Source organism: Ylistrum balloti, unplaced genomic scaffold (genome assembly GCF_031769215.1).
Source record: "Ylistrum balloti isolate Yb309-2 unplaced genomic scaffold, AGI_CSIRO_Ybal_v1 Utg371836, whole genome shotgun sequence".
Classification (NCBI taxonomy): domain Eukaryota; kingdom Metazoa; phylum Mollusca; class Bivalvia; order Pectinida; family Pectinidae; genus Ylistrum; species Ylistrum balloti.
The window spans coordinates 7,217-30,123 of NW_026782911.1; the positions used below are offsets into that span (position 1 = coordinate 7,217).

The 22,907-nt window shown below is 34.5% G+C and overlaps 2 protein-coding genes and 1 long non-coding RNA gene across 3 annotated transcripts; 2 read left to right on the forward strand and 1 right to left on the reverse strand.

Moving 5' to 3' along the window:
• Positions 1–2,992: 2,992 nt before the first annotated feature.
• Positions 2,993–4,671, forward strand: LOC132563722 (uncharacterized). Its single transcript, XR_009554808.1, has 3 exons — positions 2,993–3,081; positions 3,456–3,494; positions 4,584–4,671. It is a non-coding gene; the product is annotated as an uncharacterized LOC132563722 (long non-coding RNA).
• Positions 4,672–10,423: 5,752 nt separating this feature from the next.
• On the reverse strand, positions 10,424–11,226 carry LOC132563723 (uncharacterized). Its single transcript, XM_060228475.1, has one exon. It carries the CDS (start codon positions 11,224–11,226, stop codon positions 10,438–10,440), a length of 789 nt encoding a protein of 262 aa, XP_060084458.1. The 3' UTR covers positions 10,424–10,437.
• A 4,566-nt stretch (positions 11,227–15,792) lies between these two features.
• LOC132563724 (beta-lactamase domain-containing protein 2-like) lies at positions 15,793–22,604 on the forward strand. Its single transcript, XM_060228476.1, has 8 exons — positions 15,793–15,878; positions 16,272–16,463; positions 17,583–17,682; positions 18,002–18,107; positions 19,340–19,462; positions 19,870–20,027; positions 21,841–22,092; positions 22,359–22,604. Exons 1-8 carry the CDS (start codon positions 15,793–15,795, stop codon positions 22,602–22,604), a joined length of 1,263 nt encoding a protein of 420 aa, XP_060084459.1.
• Positions 22,605–22,907: the final 303 nt, after the last annotated feature.

Below are 22,907 nucleotides of genomic sequence, written 5' to 3' on the forward strand. Positions count from 1 at the left end.
AAAACCGGAGTTTGTGTGTGGATATTGAGAAATTCTCTTTCACATTTTTTTACTGGAGGTAAACAGCCAACATCATTTGCGTGACTTCGAGATTTGAGTACCGAGTTTAGGTTTCAAACACTTCTGGAGGTAGGAAGGCGTGGGCGTTTTAATACGATTTTACACGAATGTTAGCCTATTCTATAATTCTGCATGTCAAATTTTATGGAATACGCGATCACATCCTGTGCATTTTTGACTGAGATGGTCTTTTGAACTACTTCTATTCAAATAAATATATATTATCTTATTTCAAAAGAAAACAAATCAAATCAGTATCCATATGACACCGACTATCAAAATCAATAAAACATATTGTCTAATTTCCTGTAGGAACAAAGAGTTGTGATGCTCTTGAATTTGACGTGATTTTTTTTACGCTGAAATGACGTCATTTCCGCCATATTCGTTTTGACGTATGCGTCCTTGTAAACTTAGCTATGGCAACGTTTCGCTCCCAAAGAACACAGAAGGATAGGGAAATCAAAAAGATTATTGATCAAATAAGACGAGAATACAATGTATACAGGTAAAATGATATTAAACAAGATAATTACTTAACGTAACTTTAAGCAAAACTTACGTTATACATTGAAATTGTCAGTGTAAAGTTTAGGTGATTCTCTTGACAGAGCAGACTCGCACGATGTATTGACGTGGATATAATCAAATATTATTAATTACATTTTTTTCTTATAAGTAAAGAAATTTAAAAGGTTGCTAAACGTTATTCTTCGAGAGAAATCAGCTGGGACGGAAATGGAAAAGGAGTGGGAAGAGAAAAGAAATAGCCTACTTCAAATGGTCTCCTTTTCGCTTCAGTTTCGGAGTACCGTACTAATCGTATCTCGGTAGCAACGCTACGTCGATGGTTTGTATTCAAACATATACATAAATAAATTGAAATGTTTTCATACTTTAAAATGTATTCATGAAAATGATCAGTGAAACACTAGTAATTTTCTTAAAGATATCCACAAATACCGCCTCAAATTCGCTCGCCTGCAATGACAGACATATGTATAGGAAACTTGCCAACACCTCCGTTTCTGGCGACATCACTGAATCACAGAAACGCTGGAGTTAGCCTTACAGTGGCCCAGAAGTGAACACTGAATCGGAACACATCCAGATCGGTTTATATACACAAGTCAATGCCTTGCAGACACAAACTAGTCCGATCAATGTGAAATTTGAACGAAAGATCAACTGAAAGGAAATTTACTGTATGTATATATACAGGAAAATAAACAACAAGACCTTATGAAAATAGTAATAGTATAATAAAATAATAATAAAAAGTAAATTTCAAAAACAAAAATGAAAACAAAACAAAAAACAAATACGAAAAATCATTTTAGGCAGCCATTCTAGTTAATATGTATAAATGAACTGATCATAAAGCGTGTAAATTCCATATCAGTTTTGAAGAAAACTTTGTAAAAAAGTCGCGGACTACAGTATAGTTTCGTTTTAAATGTGAAATATTTAGCAATTTGGTACCTTTCAAATGCTTGTAAAGGTCAAATAAGTGTCTGGTTTGCCGTATACGACCCTGCAGAACGAAAAAAAAAACATCTGTTTGCTTTAATGATATAATGAAAAGTATTAGAAATGCAAGGGGCGGAGGACACACAAGCTTTGAAGATCGTGTACATCATGTCATTTTTTTTTTCTTATCATTTTTATTTAACAACTTCAACTCAGTTGAGATATGCCTACAAAATAAAACATTAATTATTCGTAAGTTGAATGGCAAAATTAATTTTCGGGAAAAGTTCATTATTAGCATGTAAAAATATATTCAATTACAAAAATAATTCGAGTCATGGTTTGTAAACGAGTTATCGCCCTTGTGGCGCTAGAGTCGTCGCTCCGCATCATTCATTGGTTGATCCCACAGGAAAGAGGTAAATTCGAAACGCAAGCCAGGTGGTGTTTACAGGGAGGAATTTAGGCCGTGAACAAGAAAGTTATCACATATAATGACAAGAAATCAGTAGAATCTTATAAAATGAAACCACAGTGAGTATTCTAACTTCATATAAATCTTTTCATTTAGCTGTTTTGAATTTGTGGGAGATCGCTCGTGAGATTATTATGCTGTTGCGTATTCGCGCTCATTATGACACTGGTGTCTATTTTGATGATCACCAAGTACAGATGATGGCAGAAGTAGGATATAACCATCGTAACTGAAATTCGTTACCGATTCGTCAATATTTCTCTGTGATTACATTTCAATATGATTTCATAAGGACAAAAACTCCTTACTCATAATACTCATCCGGATTTCCGTTTTGTTTTGATATTATGCAGTATTTCCTGGATGTCGTTGTACGATTTTGATTTCATGGGATCTTACTTCTTCACAAATTGAACAATACGTCGCCATTCAAATCCGACAGGTGATTGCCATTGTTTCGAATTCTTGACAAGCTAATGTGAGAACCGTAAAGAATACTGGTTTTGAATTTAAGGAACTGATTTATTGTTTACATACACGTTTCATTTCTGTTTAAACCTAGGCGAGGAAAAACACCAAAAAAGAAGAATGCAACACAAACAGATCCAGTCGAGGTAAACAAATTGTTTTCGAAAGCATGTACATTAACAAATATGTTTTTGAAATGGTAATGTTGATGTTAAACAGCTGTGAATTTTGAGCCGATGATTTATGAGTTTCCATTTTGTGAAAATAGGATATTTTGTACGAAAAAAGTCTTCTATAAAAAAACATTTATGGCACTTGTTCAAACAACCAATAATTTATCACTAGGTATTTTCACAATCAAATGAAATGAAAAAAATACTGCATGTATAACTTCAATATGTAATATATAGCACAATATACATCCTAATGACAGAGTTTTAGTGTTTGACAGCCAGAAATTTAAACACATCTGAGCTTCTATTATTTTTTTGTTCACATGATTTTGATTTCTGTAGGTATACTGTCGGATACGTCCCCTAGACAATCCTGATGATCCTACTTGTATCAAAGCTCTCGACAATGCAGTTGTCCAACTTCTACCTCCACAGGTTCGTATTTATAGATTACAAAATTTGCTCAGATCATTAAAATAATTTTAAAAAGTTAACAACCAAATAATAGTTTTGATACTGACTAGTTTGCACAGTAAGTAAAAATAAGTAAGAAAAGAAGGTATAAATTTAAAAATATAATTGAAAGACTTTTATTTGTTCAAAGAGAATATTTAAGCTGAAGTGTTCATCATTTTCTTTTTATCAGATATCAGATTTCCTGGCAAATCTTTCAGCTTTGATCTGACAGTTTAATAATTTGTTTTTGTTACAGTTACAGTTTTAGATGTTAACATTCAATCTGTTCAAAACCAATATGTTATTTGAAATAATAAAAAATATCTAGTATAGTAAATATTTTCCTTTCTCAGAACACAGAAAGGGTGACAAGGAATGGGCAAGTGAAGGAGGTAAGATATATAAACAGTATTGATTCTCCCCCAAATTTCTATGTTTCATCTTAAACTTTGAATACTCAGACAGTCTGAGACATACAGGATTTACACATGTTTACACAGTCTGAGACGTACCGGATTTACGCATGTTTACACAGTATAAGACATACAGGATTTACGCATGTTTACACAGTATGAGACATACAGGATTTATGCATGTTTACACAGTCTGAAACATACAGGATTTATGCATGTTTACACAGTCTGAAACATACAGGATTGACGCATGTTTACACAGTCTGAGACATACAGGATTTACATCATTTTACACAGACAGTCTGAGACATACAGGATTTACATCATTTTACACAGACAGTCTGAGACATACAGGATTTACATCATTTTACACAGACAGTCTGAGACATATAAATAAACAAGTCTTCAGATCATTTATTTTTTATTTTACCTCTAGTGTGGTAAAATTATGTGTGTGGAGGTTGACGGAGATATGTAAAAAGAAAAAGATAGGTTGTGATAAGTTTCACTTTAGAATCTCATGAAATGGAAGTGAGAGTATGATGATTCTGTTTATCACATAACTTAGATTCTTCAGTAAGCTTTTCTGAAGAGAGTGTTTGATTGATAGACTTAAATAGAATTGAAAATATTTCTAACCCATGTCTATTTCTTTGTTGATGTCACGATAGAACAATGGAAATCTTAATCCAGTCACAGTTCATATTAAACTTATAACAAGCAATACTAATGTTACACATTTACTGTTCCGCATGAATGAAACTGCCACTGCCAGTACTTACCAGATCTGAACATCACTCTCCAATCTTGTATCAAAAACCTGTAATACAGTATGTTGTTGAATTAACTCTGGTGTGCAATGTTTTTTCTTTGCCCTATTTTACGATCGAAACAAAGTTGTCAACATGAAGATAAAACCAAGAATGTATTTGCCATTGTTCTGAAAATCATACTGTATTTTCCCAATTCAATAAAACACAGGCTGCTGTAACAGAGTAGAAAAAAAACTTTTGTGTAAGATTGTCTTTGTTAGTCTTTGGAATATCACTTTTATTTGATATTTTCCAGTACCAGTACACATTTCAGTATGTGTTTGATGAGTATGCATCACAGAAAAAAATATTTGACTATGTGGCGATGCCACTGGTGGACGACCTCATTCACGGTAAAAACGGTAAGTGGTACAAGGGATAGCTTTGTCTTGTTAAAACTTGTTTGAACTTAAAATCGAAGTCTAATAGGTACAGCTTATTTATCAATGACTTGAGCCGAATTAGGGTTAAGGTAATATACTTCTCACACAATCAGGCCCCGATTGTATAAAACATCTCAACTTGAGATTTCCTCAAGTCGAGATTTTCCTAAGCTGATATCTCCTCAAAAACGGCTTGTATAAAATTTTCTCAAGGAACAGGAGGAAGGCATCGACTAGGATGTCATGAAATTCCTTGCGGAATTTTCATACATACAAGATATTTTCAAGGAGATATTAGCTGAGGAAAATCTGGGCTTGAGGAAATCTGCAATTGAGATATTTTATACAAGTGGGGCCTGATACCTATCTTGATAAATGACCCTTTTCACTTTCAGTTCTGCCTTGAAAACCCAGAAATCAGGATTACATTTGTTGTCAAATCTTGCAACATAATTAGGATTTTTTTTTTTTATAATTTTTTATTTTTCAAAGATTTTTCAAAACATAAATGTTTCACTTGCAGCCTTTCAAAGCCACACATGCCCTCACACACCAATACACAGACACGCCATACAATTTAAGGGCCTAACATCATTTTCACTCTAAATTGTACATAACATATCATTATCATTCGCAAAGAATTACATGTATCAAACAAGCACCAATCCTCATCATCATCATCAAACATCAATCATCATAATCATCATCATCAAACATCCAGACTATTAACCAACAGAAAATATAGGTGGCTACGGAATTTGGCCCAGCCCATACCTTCTATGGGATGAGTACACACACACACACTCACACACCCTCTCTCACACGTATATACACACACATCCTCACAAGATCATACACACATTACATATGACAGATGGGAAAGGGTGAGGCGGAGGGGAAGGAAAGAAGGGGCAATGGATTGAAGAGGGAGAAGAGAGAAAGAAACAAGCTGGAGGGCTTTATCAGATACTGTCTATTTTAACATTTACAGTTAATATATAGGTCAAAATGAGGAAAATGAAATAATGGTTGAAATTGTGGTGATGTCAAGGTCAATGGAGAAAGTAGCTCAAGATATAATTTATAAGTCCAAAACAGGTTTCCATTTTTTCCAGTTGTTTTCAAAATTCCTTTTTATGTGACAATTTTTAGAGGAAACAATATATTTTTGTACTCGGAAGTGATCTTTTATTGTATTTATGAGACCATTTAAACTTAGAGTTTTGTGCAGACATCTTGTCTTGTATATATATTGTTTAATAATAATCAAAATTTCATTATCTACTACATTAGCCGTAGGAGAAAGAATACCAAAGAGATAAGTTTCTTTGTTCATCCAAAATGGAATAAAGAAAAGGTTGATTAACGATTCAAATCTCTCTAACAGTGTCTGCACCTCGACACACTCCCACAAACAGTGTATAATTGTCTCCCTTTCCATATTACACAAATTACACAAAGGACTAGGACTTAAATTAATTTTGAAAAGAAAAGAATTTGTGACCAATATACGATGAATAATTCTTGCTTGGAACCACTGAAGTTTTGAGTTTTTAGTGATAGTAAATGGGATTCTTAGAATATTTTTCCTCTTCTGTTCATCAAAATCAAACTCTATCCCCCATTTTTGAATTCCAGTTGGTATTGGTGGTCGTTTAATTAAACAAATATAAAAATCCTTTGAACCTTTTTTACTTTTGAAAAATATTTCATAAAAAAGTGGTATGAAAGGTTGTTGAATCTGTACAACCTGAAGTGTATTCTTCCGTAGAAATTTCTTCATAGATGTAATTAGACCAAAGTACTGCAGATAGTTGGCGTTGATTGTTGGGAAAAGATTACCAAACTCATTAAAAGAATAAAATGTCATGTCTTCATAATTCTTTACAAGGTCATTTATGGTATGTATACCTGCATTAAACCATCTTGGATAAAAAACACATTTATTCCCCACCTGAATGTCTTTATTATACCACAAAGGACTTTTTAAGACAGATGTGATATAACATTGTCTAAAAAGTTCCGAGTTAGTAAGTTTAATCATACTTTTAAATACATCTTTCCAGAATGGATTTCTACAATTTAGGCAACAAGAATTAACATATTCTATCCCACAATTTAACATTTTTTTCTCATCTATAATAGAATTCAATAATATTTTCCATTTCCCTGATGAGTGAAATATTCTTCTGATCCAGCCAAGTTTGAGAGAATCTATGAAAGCTACAATATCTATCATTTTTAATCCCCCGTCTATGTAGTTCTGAATGACCACGTCTTTTTTTATCTTGTGTTGTTTGCCATTCCAGAGGAAATCAAATAAAATAGAGCTCAATTTACCAAGAAAACTGTTGGAAGGATTTGGTAGGGTAATAAATAAATAATTGAACTGGGAAATTAATAAAGATTTTATTATACTGATTCTACCTAAAGGAGTAAGCCTTCGTCTTTCCCACACATTAATAAGAGCCTTTAATTTAACAAGTTTCTTATCGTAATTCATTCCAGGAATTTCACTAAGGTTAACACAAAAATCAATTCCCAAAAAAGTAAACTTATTCTTACCCCAAATTAGATTTAACTCTGGAAGAAAAGCTTCCTCACTATATTTCTTACTTCCTATCCAAATAACCTGTGTCTTACTGGTGTTGATATTTAACCCTGATATCTTAGCAAAAGTATTCAGCTCATTAATAGATTCTTTTAGTGATTTTTCAGTTCCATCCAGAATCAGACCTGTATCATCAGCATATTGCACATTTAAAATAGACACATTATTAATTTGTATACCCTGGATATTTTCATTATTTCTAATTCTTGCAGCTAGAACTTCAACACTTAGTATAAAAATATATGGGGCAACTGGGTCGCCTTGACGACAACCACGCTGAATGTTAATTGGTCTAGAAATGTTACCCCCCTGATTAACCACTGAATAAACATTAGTATGCAGAATTTTTACCCACTTCCTAATATCCACTCCAAAGTTAAAGTAACGAAGAACATTATCAATAAAATCCCAAGAAACTGAGTCAAAAGCTTTTTCAAAGTCGACCATTAGTAACATTCCTGGAATATTCAAATCTTCTGCATAACGCATTACATCATAAATAGTACGGATGTTTTCCCCAATATAACGCCCAGATAAGAATCCCGTCTGATCTTCATGAATAAGTTTTCCTAAAACTGATTTTAACCTATATGAAATTACTCCAGATGCTATTTTATATGTAATGTTCAAGAGAGAGATTGGTCTCCAATTTTTTAAAAAATGACGGGGCTTATCTCCCTTAGGTAAGCAAGTTATAACACCTTGTCTCTGAGTAATTGAGAGAAGGCCCACTGAAAAACTATAATTAATCGAACGAATCACAAAAATACCTATGAAATTCCAAAAAGTTTTAAAAAATTCTGAAGTAAAGCCATCTGAACCCGGACTCTTATTGTTTTTCATATCTTTCAATACCTTTCCTGCCTCCTCAAATGTTATAATACCTTCTAAATTATTGGACTCAGCATCAGTTAACTTAGGGACACTGCAGTCATGGAGATGATGATCCAAATCAATTGGGGTAACTTCTTTATGTTTGTATAAGTTTTCGTAAAATAGTTTAACTTCTTTTAAAATATCATCTTGATTGGTAATTATGTCCCCATTATCTTTCTGAATTTTTGGAATAATTTTAGAAGTAAAGTTTCTGTTTTCAAGATTTAAAAAATACGAAGTTGGTTTCTCCCCTTCCTCCACCCATTTGGCCCTTGACCTAATAATACTGCCCTTTATTTTTTTTGACCGTATTGCTTCAAGTTCTCTTTTTTTAACATCTAATTCTTCCTGGTCAGTGTCTATATTAGCTTCCATAATTTCGATAGATTTCTTTAGGTTTTCTTCTTCAAGGTTCTGTTGTTTCTTTCTATGAGATGCATATGATATTGACTTGCCTCTTATTTCCATTAACAATGTCTCCAAAAACAATTGATCATTAATTAAGAATTGAATTTCTGTATTAGGTAAAAGCGAAACAGAGTTAAGATTATATACAGGTAGGCAATATTGTAATTTTATGTCATCTATACATTTTTTAACCATGTCTAAATAATCTAGTTCAAATAATAATGAGTTATTAAACTTCCAGAGACCTCTTCCTCTTTTAAATTCATTTAATTTTAACGCTATTACTGTAGCCGAATGGTCAGATCTATAACTTGGTTCTATGAAAGATTTTCTTGTACTGGATAATAAACTGTCTGAAGTGAGAAAAAAGTCTAGTCTGGCCTGCTTAATAGGATTTTTTCTTCGCCAAGTATATCTCTTAATATCTGGATGAAGTTCTCTAAAAATGTCTATAAGATTGTATGTCTCACTGATTTCTAACACCTTCTCCCTAGCAGATGCATTGTTGATGTTTCTATATGAGTTATCATAATCAAGCTCAGGGTTAATCACGAGGTTAAAATCGCCACAGACTATTATATTTTCATTTCCAAAGCTGTCAATAGTTTCCGAAATCTGAGTATAAAAAATTGGATTATCCTGATTAGGCCCATAAATGGTTATAAGTGTCAATCTACTACCCTCAATATCAATATCAATCCCTAAAAAATTTCCATCTAAATCACGTTTTTCTCTATAAACTTTACTTTCAAAATTATTATTGAGTAAGATTGCTACACCACGAGAATTTGATGAGAAAGAACTGAAAAAACTGTGATACCCCCATTCATTTCTAATTAAATTTTCTTGTTCTGTTGAAAAATGAGTGTCTTGTAAACAGTAGATGTGGTATTTCTTGTCTCTTAAGTATGAGAAAACATCCTTCCTCTTAATTTTATCACCAAGACCCTGACAGTTCACCGAGAGTACACAGATATCATCCATAACTGAGAAATTGAATGAATGCGTAAGAGCAGCCTTCCAGCTGGGAAATAGGAAACAAGACAAAGGGAGAAGAAATGGGGATAAGAGGGGGGAAAGGTTGTGATAAAAGCATCTTACAAGGTCAAGAAAGGAGCTACACCACCACTCAACACTTACACACAACCTATTGGCCGTGAAAACTTCGGACAATCAGACAATTTGTGCCGCTATACCGGAAATGACAAACAGGAAGTGTTGATACTAATGCACGGAGAATGAACCGGCCCGCGGAACTGTCCGGAATAGACCGGGGGACCTCCCGAGACCACCCGGACCGGAAGTATATATAAAACAACTACACGTTCACCAATTATATTATAGCATACATGCATTTCTGTAAGTTATATATAATATCCCATATAATACCTGGCTACTCAATATAGGTTATTAGCAAGATATTATGGACTACCACGGACTTAAATACTACTACTACCTACGACATCCTCAAAATATAGCATATACATACCATTTATTTTCGGAGCTTAAAAAATCTTTCTTAAATTACGACAGTTACAAATATATTATTTATAACAAGCTATATGCTCACTTTGAATGACGTTACATGTGTATATCTCATTATCATACTTTAAAATCTAAAGTCACAAAAAATACTACGTAGTTATTCTTACCTTTTACAAATGGAATTCCAGTAATGATATATATCCTTTTCACACAGAAGAATTGATCACACAACACACATATACATGTACACCACAGAAAAAAGCACATTAGTATACAACACAAAGATGATCGGTTGCCAGACACACTGGCATTAAGTCATTTACCGATCACTGTGCACTGTCCAACTTCTATCTCCTTGATACAAAATTAGCATCGTTCATCAAGTAACTTTCTTCCAAGGGTGTATCGTGTAAAAGTCTGCGCTTCTTGCCATTAGTCAAAATCACATATATTTTCCCGTCTGTGCTATACGAATTTTTGACACAGTTCATACGGAACGCTTCCTTCAGTCTCTGTTGATTTAAGGAAGTAAGGTCTTCATAGATAACAAACTTGGAACCTTTCAGGATCTTGCGGGCGCGGATAATTTCATGCTTCTTTCTCCGGTGCGTGAACTTTACTATCACATTCCTAGGATTTGTACCATTGTACTTTCCCAATCTATGTGCGATGTCAATGTCCCTCTCCTGAAGTGGTACTTTCAAGGTGTCACGTACAAATCCCAAGATCGTTTGGACACAGTCCTCTACCGATTCCCTCACTCCCGGGTCTGGAAGTCCAACGATTCTAACAGAATTCTTCCGGCCTTGTTGTTCCAGGTCGTTATACTTTCCCGCCATCTCACTCTGTCGATCTTGACTGGTCAATAACTCGTTCTCTAGCTCAGAAATTGTCACTTTCAAGTTGTTATTTTCAGTTTCCAGGGTGTTTACCCTCTCCTCCAGAGCTTCAATACGTTCTGCGTGTTCTAGCTGAATGTCCAAACGGAGTTTCTCTAACTTTTTATCCAACACATCCTCAGTAATAAGATTCCTGAGGATCTCATATATCTCGTCTAGTCGATCGTCTGTGGATTTAGTACCAATACCACTGGTCCTGCTGCTGGGAGCTCGATCTCGCAGGGTCTTGGGAGGCATGATAAACAATATCCAGTAAACAAAAAACTAAGCTCCAGAATATATAGGCTGTAGATAGTCCATCTATAGGTGTGCACATACACGGCCAGGTATACGTAAGTGGTGAGTAGTGGTCAGTGACTAGACTCAGTCCATGTTCTCAAAAGTTCCTGCTCCAAAAGTATATTTTCCGAAGAAAATATCACAGACCGATATATCAGTCAACTAGTTAAGCATATTAACTAGATGTTGACAGAAAATTAAGTTCCAATATATCGTGCAAACATACAAAAAGATAATTTTTCACCGGAGCTCCAGAACAACCGACCGACTAGGTCCTGGTGACCCTTGACCTCCCGTTGTTCATCACCTTGTTAAAAATCAATTTAAACAAAAAATATTTTTGTAAACTGATAACATATGACGTAATGTGATTATGACTATAGCGGACACGTATGAAGTAATGTCATAATGACTATAGCGGACACGTATGAAGTAAAGGGATAATTACTATAGCAGACACCTATGACGTAATGTGATAATGACTATAACTGAACCGTATGAAGTAATCTGATAATAACTATAGCAGACACATATGAAGTAATGTGATAATGACTATAACAGACACATATGAAGTAATGTGATAATGACTATAACAGACACATATGAAGTAATGTGATAATGACTATAACAGACACATATGACGTTATATGATAATGACTATAATTGAACAGTATGAAATAATGACTATAGCAGAACCGTGTGAAGTAATGGCTGTACCTCGATTTGCACACTTTTCATAAAACCAAAAAATTGAGAAATGTTGTTAGAAGGATTATAGTCTGTTTCATACTATCCCATCTGTATTTACCTGTGTTTTTTTTACCTGTGGTTACCCGTGTTCTATACTAATGTTAGCAAAGAAAAACTGAGTTACATATATTATTATATGTATAACACCCTGCAATGATGTATCAAAACACAGTATACAGAAATGTTACTTATTCCAATTTTACGTAATTACTGTTTTCATCTCCTCTAAAATATGTATGAATATCATTTATCATAAAGAAAGCTTAAAGTGTACCCTGAGAGTAATTTTATATTTAGATATAATGTTAAGAATGCCGTAAAAATAATAATAATGAAAACCCCGTCAAAATCCGTCGCCCCAGTGTCGAGTTATTAAAGCTCAAAGTTGTCGATTTTCACCTGTCCGCCCAGACCTAATCAGCCGAATCGTCATTTCCGCGGAATCGAGGCTCTTCTACTCGTGACGTCATAAGTTCAACAGAAATGGCAGTCAACATGACTGACAGTGACAATGACACCGCAACTGATAGCGATTTGAGCATGAGTTTTGAGGAGTCTGATTATGGTGTGAATGATATGTCTGAAGACGGAATCCAGCCCTACCGACTTGAACAGGAATTACAAGACGATGTATCCAGTGAGGAGGAAAATGACCCTTCGAAAAGTGACGATCGCTTGGGCAACATAGATTGGCACGTACTTCACTGGGTCGTGAAAGTAGTCGAACAGTGAATCGTCGTTTCAAAGAAACAAAATAAAATTGGGTGTGGTTTTGGACTAATTTTACTATCTTCAAGTCTCGATCAACAATTTCTGACGTCGGGAAATCGCGTTTGTGCAAGACTATGCATACATTCACGAGGTGTCGGGAATTTTCTTACCGAAGAAGTTTCGTCCGAGGGGAATTTTCTTTCCAGGGAATTTTCGTAGCACTATGGATATATATAGATAGGGTGTCAACAACCAATTATAACACCCTCCGCTGTGTTAATAATAAAAATTTGATGTTTTAGAAGTTTAAACAATTATTTGACTGGTTTTTACCCTAGCACTGGTACGCGTCTGTTGTTAGCCGAGAGGCGTGTCGCCTCACAGGTGTCACAATTGTTTTTTCCAGCCACAGAGGTGCTAATTACCTAACCTGGCACAGGTGTGATTATGAGTTTAGATGACATCTCTACACTGTGAACTGTGTTTTCAAATCAAGATTGGTGATCTTATTGTTATTTTTACGATCGCAAAATTAATAACTAAACAACATCGTCTGCTGGAAGATCTAAAAACCAAATACACCTTATACAAACAACATACACACATAACCTATTCTATAAATTCTAATAATTCTATTCTATACTATATAATAGTAGTATGAAAATTCTCGGGGTGAACATTCCCGTGACCCATTCACGACTAGGCCTTCTCCGAGTATTAGGCGTTCACGATTACGAAGGAATAATATTCCTATGACCGCCTAAGTCATAGGCTAGCCTATCAATTTAAAATGTTTAGTTGTAGAATTAATAACAAAATATCAACCTAACAAATATACTTTTATTTAATCAACAATCAGTTTTATTTATCGACGTCATGCATCGACACCCCATCCGTGTTAGTGTTAGGACAACCATACACACCGCTTCCCTCCTCGATAGGAAGCCATTTTAGCGGATTTAAGCGCTAATTCACCGACCCCTCGTTCACTACCTTAGATATTGCGAAGATGTGAAGTACTTTCACGTAAATAAACAAAGAAATTACCACGGAAAATCCCAAAATAGATCACAATCACATGTAGCACAGTAAAGACAATATGGCTGCATCAACAAAAGCGTTGAACTTATGACGTCACAGGTTTGGGTGCCCGAAAACGAGGTCAACGCCTCTCAGCCAAAGGTGTGTTTTTCAGAAAAGTCGCAATTTCTCAGTAACGGAACATTCCACGGCATTCGCGTTTTCGGCATAGTGTATTTTATGTGCAGAACTATTTTTCAAGGTCAACATAGCTGACCTCTCAGGGTACACTTAAAGCACATTATTATTACGGCCATTATTACCCAAGCTATGGGTACAAACGTCGAGAAGTGATGTAAGCTATTTATATCATTAATGAGAAGTGATGTAAGCCATCATAATTACATGTACTGATGACTACAGGTGATAAGTATGCCATTTAATATTATGATCACTATTGGTACGTGTATCATTAAGTGAACAGTCTTTACTTGTATCAGTTCACTTTAATCTCTCCAAGTTGATGTTGTGCCAACCTTCCAAGCTAAGCCAGATATTTTTTTCAAATCACCATTGCCCACTACTACCACCTTCGAGACAACCAATGCGATGGAACTTTCTTCACTTGTCCTAAGCTCTTCTACCAAATCTACACAATCCACGGACCGATTGACGGGAAGATGTACCCACTCCTCTACACTTTACTATTCAGGAAGACTCAACAGGTGTATACCCGATTCCTGACCCTTCTGAAAACTACGATGGTCAACTTCCACCTCCCACCTCTCCGTCCAATAACAGCCTTCGGCGAGACAGCCACCCACAACGCTTTATGCCACGTTTTTCCTGGAGTGACCATCGGGGGCCGTTTCTTCCATTTTGCACAGTGCATCTGGAGGAAAGCCAAACAGACCGGGCTCCAGCAACTTTACAGAGAGAATGATGATATCAGCCTTGTTTGCCTCGCAGCTGTACTGCCTCTGATACCCCTGGAGAGAGTGGACAATGTGTGGTTCAAATCACTGGAAGAACTGGAGAATGTGGACTTACCCGTAAACACTACGCCATTCATCGACTACGTCGTCACTCAATGGATTGAAGGAGACCGCCAAACCTGGAACCACTACGAGATCGAGGGACCACGCACCACCAACAACTTGGAAGCTTGACATGGGAAACTGAAGCGAAATGTCCATCACTCGCACCCCAACATATTCAACATTATCAGTTTTCCAGGAAAACCAAGCTGCCAATGAAGTTCAACTGATTCAACGCCATGCAATTTCATCATTTTACAATTACATGTATATGATAAAAGTAAATGTATGTTGATACCTTAAATATATGTAAAATTTCTATATAAGAATGTATTGTGCTGAATAACATTTTATGGTATGTATTTTGCTAAATAATATCAAGTATGTAACATGTTAGTGCTTAATAAAATAAATGTAAACTACGCTGAAAGTTCTGTATGTAAGGTGACATTTTGAAATAAATTTCATCAAATTAATAATTTTGTCTGTTTTAGTGTTACAGTAACGTTATAAGGTATATAAGTAACACAGGTAGAATCGCAGGTAAATGAACTCAGGTAAAAACCAACACTTTCTATTGTTTGCTGAAAAGTGGGCAAATCGATAACCCACCGAGGTAATGTGATAATGATTATAGCAGGCACATATGAAGTTACCGGTATATGATTATGACTATAGCGGATACCTATGACGTAATGTGAACATGATAAAATAGGTTAATCTTTTTTAAAGCTTTCTTTAATATTCGTTTAAACAAAACATTTAAAGACAAATTCAAATTAGAGTAAAATTTATCGTTATTAAGTAATGTACACGTCTTAATACTAGTTAACCGAAGCTTTAGACGTAACGCGCCATGTCTAATTTTATCTATGAGAGTAAACCGTACATACATGTTTATTCAAAGGTGACTAAACAGATACTCAGGTACGTGTGTATGATAACAATTACGCTGATATACTGAAGTCCATAGCTGGGTAAGGTCATACCTACCGACGACTGCACGATGGCTGACGTGAAAGAAACACCAGAAGCACCTTACGTCGACGGATTCGTCAAAGATGGATTTGAAAAAGTCAGAGATGTGTTCAGGTAAATCGTTTGATGACTCACAATGGACGAGACAGTGAATGTGTAACTTTGATGGATATAATTCGATTACAATTTTGCACACTACTTTTAAGATTGAGAATACGTTCTGTAGGTCATAAATGATCTTAGTGTTAACATGAACCAAGCAGATTTAGCCTCACGTCTTCGAACTATTTTAAAATGACACAATGTTTAGATAGTTCATCCATTTTGTCGGGATCGTTTGAAAACGTGTGATTAACAGGTTTTGACAAATTGAGTTCATGATCTTCAATTTCATATAATTAGATAACCTCCAGTTGATAACGGCATGATTAAAAGTAAAGAGAAATATTTCATTTAAAATTATATATATAGAAAAAAAGAACAAAAGTTATGTTTTGCTGTTCACAGGGCCAATTTGGAGAATGGTTCTGATAAAGGCAGTTCCGTAGCGGTTTACTATGAAGGAGAGTTGGTCGTTAACCTATGGGGAGGCTGGGTGGAGATGGAGGCTGGAATGAAATGGAGAGAGGACACCATGCCGTGTTTTTTTTCCTCTACAAAAAGTCCTTCAGCCCTTGTGATAGCTCACCTTGTAGACAGGTAATATATATCTCACAAGGCTAAAACCTTGTTGTTATCATTGTAAATATTGTAATGTAATCCGGATCATACACAACATAACAACGTTGCTAAAACCGAGTCCATTATAAAATTCAATCGATTTTTCTTTCCCTTCGTCCTTGTATATAATGTTATATCTCTGAATTGGAAATCTTTCAATACATTGAAATTTATATTTATATAACCAGTGTTCTGGACGTGTACAAACTCTATTAGCACGTATCCTCTTCCAACAAATGATTTTTTGTATAATCTGCTTCTTTATCATGTATAATACAGAGACGATTTAAAAACTTTACCTCTTACTAAACTTATTGAAAAATATTTGGCTCCATGGTGCGATATGAAGCTGGAGTACTTTGCTGATCGTTAGTTTCGTGTTGGTTCCGTTATTGTACCCCTTGTTCTCATTCGAAAATATGACATTACCTTTAAAATTACTTTTTGTGACCAATGTTCACATGGCGAGTGTCGTCAATGATGCAGAAGACGTTTACCCTTCCGGAATACTTGGTCTCATTCTCCTGGTACTTTTTTAGGAGTCCTCGTGTAAAGTGTTCTTTAAATCATATTTTGCCCTAATTTTATGAAATTTGAGTTTTTGTTTTCCCGATAAATGTGCATAAACAAAGTACATTTTACAAGACGATAATTGATCTCGTTAGGAAGGCAAGTGTAATTTAAAAGTCATATCTTTGAAATCATTAATTCCCGTTGTAAATCCGAAACGTAAGGAGCCATGTAGAGCGGACACTAGTCAAGAATCGTGAGGCATGGTGAAGCCATTCTTAGTTAACACGTTATACAGTGGAGAGAGATAGTGTCTTGGTCTTTGTTTAGTAGAGTCTTAGTTAAAGGCCAAGTTTAGATGTAAATGGAACTTCTTTGTTATAGTATATATTTTCATCATCCCTGTAATGACTCGCCGTCATGCTATGCTTTGTTTGAGGCGATGCCGTCATTCTCCAGTACTTCACACAAGTGAACATCGTATTATCATATCATAAACAATGTTTTCAACTACCAAGCTGAACTTAACACAATTTGGTATATTCTACCTCTTTGTCTACATCTTATCCTTTTTTATATGTCTTGTAGAGGGCTTTTAGACTATGGTGAAAAAATATCCACATATTGGCCAGAGTTTGGACAGAATGGCAAAGAGAACATCACTCTGGAAACTTACATCTCCAACAAGGTAGGGGTGTTATTTCATAGGAAGCAAAGCAATCATTGACGTTCATCTGATTTGAAATTTGACAAATCATGGGCCGTTAGTACTAAAATACATCAAATTAATATAATCGTGTTTTAAGGTTATCGGACGATAAAAGTCATCCAACCTAATTTTATGTTAACTTCATAATTTAGTCAAAATATTGAACAGAATAACTGTACAGGTTCTCGAAGACGTAACATACACACAAATTTTGAGGTATTTGAAACTTTTTTTCATTTTACAATTTTCCATTTTATATCATTTTATAATTCCATGTATATGCATCAATTCTATATAGGCTGGTCTTAGCGGGAACGAAGAACCGTTTTCTTTCAGAATTATTCTTGATGACCCCAAACAATGTTCAGAAGTTTTAGCCAAACAGAAGCCTCTATGGGAACCAGGTACATAAGTTATTAATACGAATGATTATGTATACAAAAATATATTCTTCAAAATTGATGTTGATCTCATTCTTAAAGATTTCGGATTTCTGATATTTTGAAAAGTTTTTTGTGTTTTTGTCTTACCCACATTTACAATATCTAAAACAAAAATGATGATCACTCCGTCAAGGTAATTATGTTTATTTATCTTTATCATTGAAATGTGTCTTAATCACATGTGCAGAATTATGATTAAGTACAATTTCAAAAAAGCAACTACATATGTAATGATCAAGTTATAAACAAGGAATAATAGATACAGGGTAAATGTAAAACAATTAAATAAAGACAAAAGATTAAAAGGAAATATTGCAAATAGTCCTTGAAATTAAATGTTATATTTCTCACACTATCGATATGTGTCACCACAGATATGTCCATTAAGTATGTAGTCCTCTCTAATGTTTGACCAGACGTAGGACATAATTTGATGTAAAAATAAATTCAAACCTGATATCCTGGATTTTTGTAATTTTATATACCTTGCTTACATGCTGAAAGAGATTTTCCATATGACAACAGAAGAATGAAGAAATTCCGCTTGTAAATTATATTTTTACAGCGTAATTTGTTTAACAGTTTCAACAATTTCATCTTTTCCCTTGAGTATGACTCTGAAATATTAAGATAAATTTCAATTAATTTTCTGCATAAATCACAGATTTCAAAATCGTAAATTTCGACTTGATGGACCACTTTTCATGATTTTTAGAACAAAAAAAATCCCCAAATCATACAGCTTGTTTCTCGATCTTGTGAAAATTGGCCATTCCGGTGAAAAAATAAAACACGTAAACCCTCTTTTTAAGCAGAAAATATCCTCGAAAATTTCTCTATCCAAGCTTTAAATACTGGAACATTTCAAATAAAGGGTTTACGTCCTTTTTAAAATTTTGGTCAGTGTGCAGATTTGCATTTTCATTTGTCTTTTTCCCGTATAGCAAAGCATATTACTATTGAATCATACTATTCAGAAAAGCAATAACAATGATATGTGAAATTTAATTTTGTTCCTGTTACACATATTCTGACGCCTTTATCGGATAGGTCTAAAAGCTAACCTTACAAAAAACCATCACCTGAAGGAAAGTTAAGTACTGGAATTTGTTTATTTCTCAATGGAGTAAATCCATAATGACAATTCTTCGTATTGTAGTATCAAATACTTCTGTTTATAATTATTTCACCAGGCACCAGACATGGCTACCACCCTTTGACCTTCGCCCTATATTTAGATCAAATTGTGAGGAGGGTAGATCCAGAGGGACGAAGTCTCTCTCAATACTTCAACGATGAGATGGCCAAGCCGTTCGGTTGGTTCCTATAGCGTTTTTATTTTTAGAAAATTAACTCTCGATGATATTAAAAAAACTAGTAAGATAATGTTTTAACATTAATTTTCTATGTATTATTTGAATTATCAAGTAAACTAAAACCTATTTATGTACATTTCTCTTGAACAAGTGAAATTCATACCATTTTTACTTGTATCGAAATACATGGGTCTTTTTCAGTTTCTGACGCCGTTTCAATTCGTGTTCCAATAAGTTATTTTCTTATTTAACATTATCATCAAGATAGTGATACGATGTCGAAAGTGACTCTTTACATTCAAGACAGCGGTAGTGAACTGAATTTTCTCTGGTAACAAATACTGAGATATGACAATGTAATTTTTACATCGAATCCTAAATCATAACAATAACCATGACTTTTTCAGATATCGAATTTTATATTGGGCTTCCTAAGGAACTCTTCTACAGAGCCCCTCGGATGGCCTTGATGGGATCTAGCAATGTAGAGGAAGTGATGAAGAAAATGGTAGCCGACCGCCCGGATATAACTGAGATTGTCAACAATACCGTCCCGGATGGCATGGTAAATATCTTGTTAAACACACTGAATAAGGTGTACTCAATGCCAAATTAAGTTTCAATTTTTTGGTTTCCGAATGCCGGTGAAATAAACAAAAAAATTTTTTTTCGAAAATACAAATGTTAGGAGAAACGAACAATTCGCCAACTGGTTATCCACTTGAGAACCATACACATTTCCATTTCGTTATGAAAATAATTTCGCAAAGGTATTTCTTTCAAATTATGAACAAGATACCACTGTATTGATTTCCCAAACGCAAACCGTCGAACTCCGTTATATCGAACTCGGTAGGACAATGGGAACCAATTATTCGGTTCAAGTGAGCTCGAATATTTTGAGTAAGGTTAGGCAGGGATCTACGAAATGATTGGAGTTCGAGATAACGAGGTTTGACAGTATATAAGTGTCCGGTTCAAGGGACATCCAAGTATGAAGTGAATCTTCAACTTATCCTTCATGGCACATTTTACACAATCTGCCCATTCTTTCTTTTTTTCTGTTTGTGCCACAATATATTTTTTAACTAAAGTTAGTGATGAAACTTTGGACCGAGAAATGTATTTTTTTTTAATTGATAATTTAAGTTAAAATGATAATATATGATATGTTTTATGCAGTTCCAAATATTCTCCTGAAGTATTAATTTGCTATATATTCTAACAACTTCAACATTTGCCTAGTTTTGCCAGATAAATTTGTGAAAATAAATGATAAAATGTTTATATCATACAATTTCTGAATCCAAAACTTCTTAATCTTTTGTTTTCTGTTGGTGTATAATTTCTCAAAGTCACGACAAACCAAAGTGTGTTAAAAAATACCCAGGATCTTTTCATACACCCTTCTCACACCTGGAGCCCCGTGGGAGCTTCATACTTCCGATAGCGGAAAATACAGGGGTTACACATCAAAAACAATGCATTGAGTTTAAATATATCACGTTTGTAACTTTTAGAATTGTTTTTAAAACATTATGCTATTCTACCTTGATCTGAAGCATGCTTCTGTTCTTGTAAAACAATGATGATTGAAAAAGTATTCCTTGTGTACTGTTCTAAAGCATATACATGGCTACTATTCCTAATACAGTTTACTTGTGGTTGTGCCATTACCAAGCATGGCTAAGTTTGTTATGTTTACAATGCTTCAAAGTTTCCGTGTACTGCAGCCTGTGCCCTGATCAATTGACAAACTTTGACTCCATCTTGTTATAAATAATTATATTACCTATCTAATCTTACTATTCTTTCACACTATAATTTAAATTATGGTAATGCTTGCCTGACATTTCTGTTAGATAATTATTCAACTGAATCTGTATTCTAAATTCTTTTCCTGGAATGCTATCATTATTATTTAATATCTTAAATTTTGATTGATATGTCTGTTTACTTGTTTAATTTGTATGGAGCGGGCTTTCATAGGCTCTGCCTGTTTCCCAATTCCATTTGTCACCAACATCAAGACAATAAAATATTCTGAAATAAGAAATACTGAAGGAAATGTTAGTGTGAGTTAAGCATAGAATGTAAGCCTTCAGGGTTTACAAGTAATTACACGGTATCATCAGTGCATATCATAAACATTGAATATATATTTATCTATATAAACAAGTAATTCGACAGGAAATGCATTAAAAAAAATCGTTACCAACGAAAACAATTAACGGAGGCCATCTTTCCCATTGTTTTTTGTTCTCTATACTGATGTCGATATCATTTTCATATTTCTTCAGAACGTCTTTGTTTCTCTTTATTTGAAAAAGGGCGTTTAAAAACAACGGTAACTCTGATGAAAATTTCTATAAATTCAGTTTGTTAACAGTCCTTATATAAGAGAAGTCCCCGTGGGGTCATCCATGGGACATGGCACCGCCGCTTCCCTGGCTAAATTCCACAGCATTTTGGCTAATGGCGGGGTTCACAACGGTAAAAGGTTGTTGTCAGAAGAGGCAATTAAACGGCAGCAGGTACCCAGGACCACTGGGAAAGACCTAGTGTATGGTATAGAGACACTCTTTAGCCTTGGGACCATGGTATTTGCTGCAGTGGACGATGATCAGCCGGTACGTACGCCCGTTTTATGCAGAAACTTATCAAACTATTGAACGGCTTAAAGGAAATCCCCATGATCACTTGAAAATTTGATTCGACAAAGCCGTTTAAAATTCAAACACCTACAAGACGTTTAAAATGTGAATCATTTTATTTTCTTTATCTTTATATTTAAGTTATCAAAAATATCGTTAAATTCCAAAAATTAAGTTTACACCAAAAAGAATGCACAAAAAACCCATTAGTTTCATTCAATACCATTTTCTTCCGTTTCTAGCCTCAGATGTCCTTTGGACATGCAGGATTTGGAGGTCAGATGGCCATTGCAGACCCTACCCATAAAATTGGTTTTGCATTCGGATCAAATCACGTAAATCCAGACATGGACGAGGAGAAACGTTGGAAAGATCTTTATGACGCACTGTACGAGTGTGTGTATAAGATAAAAAACATATCTGCCAAACGGAGAATTTTAGAAAACTCCGACCAACTAAAGGCTGCACAGGACAAGCAGAATTCATAGATTACTTTTTTTTATAGAAATTATATTCAACTTCAATCAAATGAATTATTTTCATTGTTTTTCAACTTCACAGAGACTCAGTGAAATGAAAAGAATTCTATTATCTATCTCATCATTATTGAAACTTATCTGAGGTCCTGTCTTTGCTGTATTTTCAATGTTATAATATTATGGATTTATACGTGTGAATAATGTTGTGCAACATATTGTTTCAAATTCATGTATGCAGTAAAATATTTTAAGTTAGATAATTTTGTTATGTTGTGATTGTTCTTGTTTGATGACGTCTGATGTTTGATGACA